The sequence below is a fragment of the Cherax quadricarinatus genome, chromosome 64 (genome assembly GCF_038502225.1).
Source record: "Cherax quadricarinatus isolate ZL_2023a chromosome 64, ASM3850222v1, whole genome shotgun sequence".
NCBI lineage: Eukaryota > Metazoa > Arthropoda > Malacostraca > Decapoda > Parastacidae > Cherax > Cherax quadricarinatus.
Genome location: NC_091355.1, coordinates 10,065,069 through 10,076,777, shown reverse-complemented (window position 1 = coordinate 10,076,777; position 11,709 = coordinate 10,065,069). Strand labels below are relative to the sequence as shown.

General features: G+C 37.6%; 1 protein-coding gene across 3 annotated transcripts in view; it reads left to right on the top strand.

Annotated features, from left to right (window-relative positions):
* LOC128700015 (low-density lipoprotein receptor-related protein 12) overlaps positions 1-11,203 on the top strand; it is a 46,752-nt gene extending 35,549 nt beyond the window's left edge. Inside the window, exons 11-15 of one of the 3 annotated variants that reach the window (XM_053792928.2) lie at positions 216-457; positions 2,540-2,715; positions 4,355-4,458; positions 5,702-5,834; positions 10,158-11,203. In XM_053792928.2, coding sequence (XP_053648903.2) covers positions 216-457; positions 2,540-2,715; positions 4,355-4,458; positions 5,702-5,834; positions 10,158-10,588 — 1,086 coding nt within the window. In that variant the 3' untranslated portion in view covers positions 10,589-11,203. The remainder of the gene's footprint in view (positions 1-215; positions 458-2,539; positions 2,716-4,354; positions 4,459-5,701; positions 5,835-10,157) is intronic. The other 2 variants (XM_053792929.2, XM_053792930.2) reach the window with 2 other exon arrangements.
* The last annotated feature ends 506 nt before the right edge of the window (positions 11,204-11,709 follow it).

Here is an 11,709-nt window from a genome sequence, read left to right as displayed (position 1 = left end):
TTTCCTATGTGATGCTCTTCGTAGCATCCTTCCTTGAATTTTGTCACTTCTTATTTACTTTAAGAATTTTCAAGACTTCTCAGTAATACCTTTTAGAATGTGTTTATTAATTTGCTTGTATGAGTAAGTTTTCAGTTACATTTTTAACTTTATTGATCAGTTTCAGCTCTTCAGGTAATTAGTACTGTAAAATGTCAGCTGTATATTTCTTTCAGAATTCTGTAATTGTAGCAGCAGCAATAGGTGGGTTGGTATGTTCACTGCTGCTGGTTATTGCCGTTGGGTGTACATGTCGTTTGTATGCACTGCGTGTTGGGATTGGAAGGGCACAACAGAATGGTCACAGAGTTGGTCGACGTTCCACCCCTCTGGCACCACTCTCTCGGCTGGAACAACACTTGTTGCAGCGGGAACCTCCACCCTCCTATGCTGTAGCTGTTAATGATCCTTCTGCCTTGTAAGTTATTACTTATTTGACTTTTATTATAGCTACAGAAGCAGAGCTAAATTCATGGTGTTCTGTCTTCATCATTTACCATATAGTTAAGTCTTTAAGCTCTAATCATATCTGTCATCTTTTGCCTTTTATATGGTGCAGAATTTTGTCTGTGTGTGGATGTCAGTGTGTGTGTGTCTGTAACCACAATGAAGGCCATAAAGATCTTGCTCTGTGAGTTAATGCATAAGGTTGAGGAATGGGTGGCTGAATGGATGAGTGCTATAAATTGTTCTACACAACCATATATTAACCATGGAAGAGTATGTCTGATAAAGGACTTGAGGGAGAATTTTGTGTTCTAAGCTATGGTTGTGTTTCACTTCAAGGGTCTTAGTGCTGGTGGAGTTTTGTTATGCATTAACTTTTATTGTGTTAATCCTAGCCTATCAGTGCAAGACATTTTTGAGCACAAATGTTATAAAAAAATTTCTGCAGCTCCACATACTTTTGGTACACCGTAGAACTCCTTTATCTGTGGATATGGGTTCTGTGGTTTCATTTATTCACGGTTTACCGTGGCCTGAAAATAACCCTTAATTTTGCTTAATAATGGCCCCAAAGTGCAAAGTAGTGATGCTGGCAGCTCTTCAAAGACTAAGAGAAGCTATGAAGTGCTTCCCATCAGTGAAAAAGTGCTAATTCTTGTCTTATTGTGCATAATTTATCAATTAATCTTTGTCATAGGTATATATGTATATGTAAACAAAAAAAAAAAACTGATATACAGTGGACCCTCCCTTTTCGTCGATCTCTGTTATCACCGATTTCAATTTTCGCCAACTTTTTTCGTCAAAATATTGCCTCCATTTTCGTCAGTTTCCTCTGTTTTTGTTGATGGTACGGAACCTGTTCAGTGCCCAGCGCACACACAAAGCCACCTCCCACATACATTCTTGGGCAGTGTTGTGTTGTTTCTCAGTAAGTGAACATATCCTGCAAGGTCATACAAAACATTTCGTAATAATGCATTTTTTTGGCACTTGTTTATTGTGTGTGACTGCTAAATAAGCCACCATGGGCCCAAAGAAAGCTCCTAGTGCCAGTCCTTTGGTAAAGAAAGTGAGGAACACCGTAGAATTAAAGAAAAAGATTGTAGAAAAAATACAAAAGTGGTGGTGGTAGAGGGTGGTACTGATTGTGATGGTGGTAGAGGGTGAGAGTGGTTGTGATGGTGGTAGAGGGTTGTAGTGGTTGTGATGGTGGTAGAGGGTGGTTGTGATGGTGGTAGAGGGTGGTAGTGATGGTGGTAGAGGGTGATAGTGGTTGTGATGGTGGTAGAGGGTTGTAGTGGTTGTGGTGGTGGTAGAGGATTATAGTGGTTGTGATGGTGGTAGAGGGTGGTTGTGATAGTGGTAGAGGGTGGTTGTGGTTGTGGTGGTGGTAGAGGGTGGTAGCAGTTGTGATGGTGGTAGAGGATGGTAGTGATTTGTGCAATGTGGCGTAGGGTGCAAACATTTGTGGAGGAATGACAATGCCATGTCCCATTTTAGGGAAATTTAAAGAGATGCCAGAAACACAGCTTTCTGGGCCAATTTTTTGTGTGACAGGGGTCCAGTGACTCTCAAGCTGGTCCTAGTGGCAGTAAAAGACAAAGAAGGGAAGTGACCCCAGATAAGGATTTGGTACCTAGAGTCCTTATGGAGGGGGATTCCCCTTCCAAAGAATAACTTCTCTTCCCTCTCCCATCCTCCGTGTCTTCCATACACCAAGAGTCTTCAATGAAGGTAAGTGTCATGTTGAATGTTCATTCTTTCCTGCATGTAAATCTATACTTAACCTTAAAAAAAAATTTTTTTGTTAATACTTTTGGGTGTCTGGAATGGATTAATTAGATTTACATTATTTCTTATGGGGAAAATGGTTTCAGTTTTTGCCGATCTTTCTGGAATGGATTAATGACAAAACCGAGGGTCCACTGTATAGGATTTGCTACTATCCACGGTAAGTCTTGGAGCGCATCCCCCATAGATACGGGGGGACTACTGTATTTTTAAAAGTGTGTTGTATGCATTAAACAGTAATTATTGCCACTACTTGCAGACTGTTTGGAGGTAGTTTAAGTAGGCATTGGAGGCGACACAGACGACGTCCTCCAGCACTTCCAGAGGGCATATTACCTCCTTTACCTACTCCACATCAGAGTCAAGGAGCTCTTCACTCTTTACATCCATATGATGCTGGATTGGGAAATGCATCTCGAAGAGCAAGTTTTACAGGTATGAGGATTTCTGCACATAATTAGGATGCAGTTTGCACTCGCCTTTTTGTGCTCATTTTAGCTGCAGGAGTCAAGTCTTAGTTCCTAGCCCAGCCTCTCAATTGGCTGTTTGCCAGATTCCTAGCCTCATGGGCTGTAGCATACCTGCTTTTAAAATTATGTATGGAGCCTGCCTCCACCACCTCTTAAAGGAGGTTATTCCACTTCCTGACCACTCTGAGACTGAAGAAATATGCCCTGTGGCTCATCTGCATCATTAACTTCCAGTTGCGCTCTTGAGTACATGTTTGTTGACTCAATCAGCCTTACTCTGTCTACCCTATCACTTCCTATGAGCATTTTTGTTTACTGTTATCATGTCTTCCCTGGCCCTTCTGTTCTCTAGAGTTAGATTCATTTCTGCTAGCCTCTCTTCATAGCTCATACTCCTTATTTCTGGAACTAGTTTCGTTCCATACATGAACCTTTTCCAGTTTCTTAACATGCTTTCTCAGGTGTGGGTTCTACACAGGTGTTGCATATATCGTATGAAGGGCTTGAAATGCCTTTGTTGAGATTCCTGAAGGTTGCTGTTAGATTTGCCAGGGAAGCATGGGCTGTAGAGGTTATTTGTTTGTTGTGATCCTTTGGTAATAAATTAAGCACTATGCTCACCCCTAGGTCACTCTGAGTGAGGTCTGCAGCCTCTGTTACCCCTGAGTCTGTACTACATGTGCACTTTTCTGATCCCTTACCCAATTTTCATAACTTTGCATTGGGTGGGGGTGAATTCAAGCAGCTCCTTATTAGACTAGTCCTGCAGCTTGTCCAGATCCATTTGTAGCTTTCCCTGTCCTCTTATGTTTTTATTCTTATTAGTTTTACATCATCAGCAAATAGTAATACAACTACTACTTTCAACAAACCACCATATCCCACCAAGGCAGGGTGGTCCAAAAGGAAGAACCAAAGTTTCTCGTTTTAAATTTAGTAATATATACTTGAGAAGGGGATATTATCCCCTTGCTCCCGGTATTTTAGTCGCCTTTTACTACACGTGTGGCTTACGGAGGAAGAATTCTGTTCTACTTCCCCATGGAGAAACAGGAATACATCTGATGCAGTCCTATCTGGTTTTTTGCTCACATAAACCAGAAACAGTACTGGTCTTAATACTCACCCATGCAGACTCCTTATTACTCTTCCTCATTCTGACATCTCTTCTTGAACAGTCATTCTTTGCTTCCTTTTCCTGAGGTACTCCTTAAGCCTGTGGAATACATTCCTTGTTATTTCTGCCTACACCTCAAGTTTCTGCTCTAGTCTCACGTGGGGTAAGAGATTATGAACAAGAAAAGCACAGCTGCTTCTTACAGCTTTACTTGTTGGCAAATGTCATTTTTTTTTGTTTTTAATGTCTAGCTTTTAGTAGATTTCACTGGATATAGTACATGTACTTTATTATAGTGTCCTAGATCATAGTTTCTTGGTTGATGGAGAATTTTGGTTTAAAAGAGTTTTCACATGTTTAATGAGAAGAATTAAGTGAAGGGCTCTAACTTATTTTTTTTTTTTTTTACAAATCCATTTTTTTATTCATAGATTCAGTAGTGCTGATCCTGAGAGAGGAAATAAAAGTGATTATCTTATTGGTCCAGTAGGGAGTTATGGAGCAGGAGGTAGATGCAGCAGTGAAGAAAAAGAGCGAGAGGAGAGAGCTAAGGTTGGCAACTTCCTCCCAGTGTTGGTTCCAGACTCACAGGTATGTACTGTGGCCAGGTTTGTATGGTGTATTGATCACCTTCATGGAAATTCACTGATATCTCTGCAGTAGCTATCCTTGGATTGAATTGTAACTGGTACTTTTAGAAATTAGCAGAAGCATCAACTTGTCCTGCTTTTAATAATTAATCTCGGACAAGTGCTGTATCTTTTTTCTTTTGACAAACTGGCCGTATCCCACTGATGCAGGGTGGCCAAAAGAAAAAAAATGAAAGTTTAAATATTGTATATACTACTTTATTATTGTTTGTTCTCTGTAATGATGATGATACTGTTAGCATTGTTGTTGATATTGATGGTGTTCTTAGGTTCTTAACTTTTTATAGTGAGCAAAAGTGGAAGGAGTTTTCAGATCCTTTCAGTGATGTGCTAAAAATAATTTAGGTGACAAGCAATTTAAGGTGATAAGTCACAGAACCTGCTTAATATTTGTTTTACAATAGAGTAACCATTAGGTTATATTCTGCTTACAGAAATTCATTGTCTTTAATAAGGACATGAAGGTTACAAATTAATATTTATGTAGTTTAGCCTTCTCACCATGTGTGTCACACAAGTGGCTCCTAGTCTCTCTTGATGCTGATACAGAGATCTTGATCCAAGGAATTGGAGCTATCCCCCTGCCTCAAATGAAACTCGATTACCTCACACACCTCCCATTCTCTAGCACTGTTTAACCTCTACAGATTTAGCTTTTCCAAATGACTAATAATAATCCTAACATGCCATTTCTTCATGAAAAGATAAAACTGCTAATCATCTTCCAACAAACCGGTCGTATACCACCAAAGAAAAACGAAAAATGAAAGTTTCTCTTTTTAAATTTAGTAACTTATACAGGCAATTAAATATGTTTTAGTATCTTTAGATGGTGGTTACAAAAAAAGTGAATGCTAGGTGATATATGTACTTTAAACATTTGATGAGTATTGTAATTTTTTTTTTTTTAACAAACCAGCCATATCTCATCGAGGCAGGTGACTAAATAAAAAATTAGTTTTAAATTTAGTAATTTATACAGAAGGGGTTACTAGCCCCTTGCTCCCAGCATTTTAGTTGCCTCTTACAACACGCATGGCTTATGGAGGAAGAATTCTGTCCCACTTCCTCATGTTCACGTTCTTAAATATCTAATTGGACCCAAATTGCCAATACATACATTCAAGTTTGTGTTTGCATATTCAGTGAATATTAGCAAGTTTTAAGTATTTATGATTTCACAGGATCCAGCACCACCCCCAGACATCCAAGATGTGCCATTGTTATCTGCAGTCACTGACTCGAGTGAGGAGGACAGCATGGAGGAGAGGGAAGATGCTCCATTGCTAGATTTAACATCCACTTTTCAAGAAACAGGTACTGTATTGTATAAAACTTACACAAATAACCTGTACATAGGAGAAAGAAACTTTATGACAACATTCAGGTCCGGACAAGTATGTCGTCAAAGTTTGTTTCTCTTATGTGCGAGTTATTTGTGTGTTGTTCCAATCATGGTATTGTGCCTTTGTGTTCTTTATAAAAATTACTCTGTGCACAGTTCAATAAGCCTCAAAGGTCACTTACTTCCTTTGTCAGCTGTTCTGCCTCAGGTTATGAGTGGATCTTTCAGCCAGATCATTGGGTCTACAGAAATAAAAAATGAACTCCAGTAGAGAAAATGGTTAGGAAGCATACTGGGCTAAAAGTATTAGGAATGTTCTCATAGTGGTGTTTAGCAGGTTAATTCTTTGTAGCATTATTCCTAGAAAAGTTCTTATACTGGTGTAAAGGAAGTTAAATCTTTTAAGCATTATTCCTAGTAATTCACTGAACTTTACACAGAAAATGGTTTTTCCTCAATTATTCTTTATTCTTTCGATAGACTGGCCATATCCCACTGAGGCAGGGTGGCCTTAAAAGAAAAACGAAAGTTTCTCTTTTTAAATTGAGTAATGTATACAGGAGAAGGGGTTGCTAGCCCCTTGCTCCTGGCATTTTAGTCACCTCTTACGACACACATGGCTTACGGAGGAAAAATTCTGTCCCACTTTCCCATGGAGATAAGAGGAAATAAACAAGCACTAGTAAGAAAATAGGAGATAATCCAGAGGGGTGTGTACAGTAGGGCCCCACTTATACGGCAGGTTAGGTTCCAGGCTACCACTGAAAAGCGAAAATCGCCGTAAAGTGGGACACCCTTTTTTTCCATTTATAAATGCATACAAATACTAGATAACCAGTTTACACTAACATATATTAAGTTAGCAATAGAACTAGTCATCAAAAATCAACAAAAAAGTATAATACACACATAGTGCACTCGTTACTTACCTTAAAATATTTATAGTCTTAATCTAGGGTGAGACAAGTAGTATTTATTGTAAGAAATCAAGTGTGGTATGTATGGTAGTCAGCCGGGCTACTATACCAGGCCACGCCACCTACAAATAATATTCTATTACATTTAATCATCCCAGAGCAATAAAATACATATACAATTTACTCATTACTTACCTTAAAATATTTGTAGTCTTAATCTAGGGTGAGATGAGTAGTATTTATTGTAAAAAATCAAGTGTGGTATGTATGGTAATCAGCCAGGCTACCATACCAGGCCAACCCACCCACACATATATTCTATGATATTTAAGCATCCCAGAGCGATAAAATGTATGTACAGTTCACTCATTACTTACCTTAAAATATTTGTAGTCTTAATGTATGGTCAGGAGTAAGTAAATAAGATAAAACGAATAAATGAGAGAGAGAATGAGTGCATGAGAGAGGACAGGCGCCGAGTTATGTAAACAAACTAGACGAAGGTAAGTTTGTAAACAAACAGTGTACATGTCTGGTTTGTGTACAAGTTACATTGTGTACAAGTTGTCTCTACATTGATACGGTAGAATAAATAAAGAAGAACACTCCCATTCTCATGTAACATCATTTTGAGAAGAAATGACGCTCTGAGTGAAGGCAATGGAAATAAGTCACTCTGACTTTTTTGGGCTATCCCAGGTTCTCTACACATATGCTGTTATGTATGATAATCTATGTAACTGTATTTGTGTATACCTGAATAAACTTACATACATACGAAAGGAATAATTTTGTACAGTTACCCCCAGTAACACATTTTCTCTTATGTTAAACTAGAGAAAGTGTTATTCTTGGCATCACTTGTACAAGTTATCTGGCTACCACATCTCATATTTATATTTATTTATTCTATTGTGGGGTGTATTTATCATCTTTATATGTTATGTATCATGTTTATTACAAAATTTTGAAAAAAATATCATGGATGGATTAATGAAAATGTGTATATTAACGTAATATACGACATTTAATGAGACTCGGTGATTATTATTATTATTATTTCTAATATGGCGTCACTTGTGCAAGTCGTCTGCTACCACATCTCATAACGTAATATACAACATTTAAATGAGACTCAGTTATTATTATTATTACTAATATGTCTGGAGATATAAAAAACACTTACTGATTTTAATGTGTACCTGCATGCCAGCACAGTATGTAAGTTTATTTAAGTACAGGTATACATAAGTATTATTATCAGAGTATATATAACATATGAAATAACTTTTAAAAACACTTAAAATTTTGGAGTTTCCAGGCATAATGGAGAGACTTAGGTATTACTGATCTCACAGAGAATGTAAACAAACCGGGTGGGTGCGCGGTGACCGTATTAGAAAGTCAGGTGAGGGGAGCCGTATAGCGAGTTTTGGTCATAATTTGAAATGACCGTATTAGCAGAACGCCGTAAAGCGAAACGCCGTAAAGTAGGGCCCTACTGTATATATATCCTTGTACATGTATGTGTACTATGACCTAAATGTAGGTAGAAGTAGTAAGACGTACCTGAAACCTTGCATGTTTATGAGACAGAAAAAAAGACACCAGCAGTCGTACCATCATGTAAAACAATTACAGGTTTCCGTTTCATACTCATTTGGCAGGACGGTAGTACGTACCTCCATGGGTGGTTGCTGTTTATCAACCTACTACCTAGGTTTTTCCTCAATATTTAGCTTTTTTCTCCTTATAGGGGTCAACACTGTTTTAACTTTTATCTCTTTGAACCTCATTCTTTCAGCACACTGGCCATATCCCACCGAGGCAGTGTGGCCCAAAAGGAAAAACGAAAGTTTCTCCTCTTACATTTAGTAATATATACAGGAGAAGGGGTTACTAGGCCCTTGCTTCTGGCATTTTAGTCGCCTCTTACAACACGCATGGCTTACGGAGGAAGAATTCTGTTCCACTTCCCCATAGAAGTAAGAGGAAATATACAAGAACAAGAACTAGTAAGAAAATAGAAGAAAACCCAGAGGGGTGTGTATATATATGCTTGTACATGTATGTGTAGTGTGACCTAAGTGTAAGTAGAAGTAGCAAGACGTACTTGAAACCTTGCATGTTTATGAGACAGAAAAATGGACACCAGCAATCCTACCATCATGTAAAACAATTACAGGCTTTTGTTTTACACTCACTTGGCAGGACGGCAGTATCTCCCTGGGTGGTTGCTGTCTACCAACCTACTACCTAGACTCTTTGAACATTTTTTTTTTTTTTCAACAAACTGGTCGTATCCCACCGAGGCATGGTAACCCAAAAAGAAAAACGAAAGTTTCTCTTTTTAAATTTAGTAATAAATACAGGAGAAGGAGTTACTAGCCCCTTGCTCCCGGCATTTTAGTCTCCTCTTACGACACGCATGGCTTACGGAGGAAGAATTCTGTTCCACTTCCCCATGGAGAACTCTTTGAACATATTTAATATAATTTTAACTATTACATTAAATCTTGGTCAAAATGTTTATAATGATATGGGCTTTGTAACATGTTCCTGTGTATGTTTTGCCTACATTGTTTTCTTGCCTATGTCTGTAATTGTTTTGCTCCAAAAAAAAAAAAAGGTAATCTTACTTATTATGATCTAATCTTGATGGTTGTTATTGGCCAACCTCCTGTTGCATTTTTATTTTTTTTTCAACAAACTGTCTGTATCCCACCCATGCAGGGTGACCTAAAAAGAAAACCAAAAAGCTTTTCTTTTTTTAAATTTAGTAATTTATACAGGAGAAGGGGTTACTAGCCCCTTGCTCTGGCATTTTAGTTGCCTCTTACAACACGTGTGGCTTACAGAGGAAGAATTCTTTCCCACTTCCCCATGAAGATAAGAGGAAATAAAGAAAGAAGAAAGAGCTATTAAGAAAATAGAAGAAATGCCAGATATATGCATTTACCATAGCTAGGGTAATGTAGAGTACAGTACAGTGAGCATGTGATAATGGTTAAAATAGAGGGGCTTCACACTGTATAGTTTGCATTAGAATTTTTATTATATTTAGGCTTGAAATTAAATGAGTGTCATAGTATTGTCAAATTACTGTTACTCAGTATTGATAAGTACAACTTAAGTAGATCCTAGATTTTAATTTATAATCGTATAGATAGGAACTGTTGGTCACTTAATTACTTGAAGTGAAAGGGAGATTTATATTCTCATGAAACAAAAACGTTTACCATGATTTCTGCACAGTACTGACAAAACTTGAAAATACTGTTTTTGTCAAAACTGTAATCATACTATATCTTTTGATATTACATCAACATAAATTTTGTTATTATCCATATAATACTCAAGGTGCAGTAATTTTTTCAGATTACAGTGACACTGTCTTTGCTGTTGTTGGTCCTCTGATGGATGGTACTGAAGAAAGCAACCATGAAGCATGTGCAACTAACCATGTACTCTCAGATGCTGCAAGTGAGTACCCCTCTGTAGATGCAGAGCACCATTCATCCCTGGCAGCAGAAGGGCATACTAAAGTTCAAGAAAATGTCTGTGATAACAAGCCCACAATGCTCAGGGAGAATGTGTCTTTTGACTGTCAGGAAAATGATGATGATGATGATGAATCTCTTTGCTTGGTTGATACCTCCAGTACAGACTTAAATGAAGATAAAGAGGATGATGTAAGTTTAACTGGAGATGTGATGACAGACACAAGAGCAGCTGTTCTAGCTCTCACTGCTGTCCAGAGACACACAAATGGTATCTATCAGGTTGATACTGAGTTACTCTCACACTAAGGAAGCCATACTCACGTTGATTTAACTGCATACGTTACACTGCTACCTGCCGAAGATCCTGTTCATTTTCTCAGATTGGTGTGCATGTGTTAGTTTGTGATATGTATAGCATTTTGTGACTAAAACACAGAAAATATTTCGTGAGGGCTTGTGGTTGTATAAATTTCTGGATGTCAGTGTCTTTAAAAAAGGGTTGCTTGACAAGTTAGCTAAATATGCAGATATAATCAGTGGTAGTACTACTGTGATGAGTTAATTTATGGAAGAAAAGTAGCTTAGCACAAGCAGCTTTCTCAGTCATTACTTTTCCTTTACTGAGGCATAAAAAATACTCATAAAGGATTATATTTTAATCATAATTTTCATAATAACCAGTACATGCACTGATAAAAAAGAAATGTGATATGTAATTCATTTTTTACGGTAAATTAAAAAATATTAGTATTATAGTATTCAGTAGGACCCCCGTATCCACGGATTCTGTATCCTCGGTCTCGGTTATCCACAGTTTTCTGTGGTCCAAAAAAAAACTTAATTTTGCTTAATAATGGCCCCAAAGCACAAAAGTATGACGTTGGCAGCTCTTCAGAGCCTAAGAAAAGCCGTGAAATGCTTTCCATCAGTGAAAAAGTACTAATTCTAGACTTTGGCTTAATTTATCAGTTAAACTTTATCATAGGGATGTATGTAAACAAAAAAATGATTTGTATATAGGGTTCACTACTATCCACAGTTTCAGGTATCCACGGTATGTCTTGGATCTTATCCTCCAAGGATACGGGGGGGACTACTGTATAAAGTGCTTGTGTAGAAATGAAAATGGTAAAGATTTTAGTATATTGTGAACTGTGCTACATTTCCTAAATTCTTAATTGATTTTCTGAAGTCAAAGCCTGCTAATTCATGCTCTGTTTTGGTAAATAAAATTGTCTAATCAACTGGTACCCTAACCTTTATTTTTTTGGGGGGAGGGGGAAGGGATGCAATAGAGGGAGGGGTCATTTGCTATAGCTATTAAAAAAAAAGTGCAGTAATTTTGAAAAACCTTTGACATCACAGCAAAAATGTGAATTTTATACTATTGTACATAGCTAATCATGAGTTTTGTTGCAGTAATACAG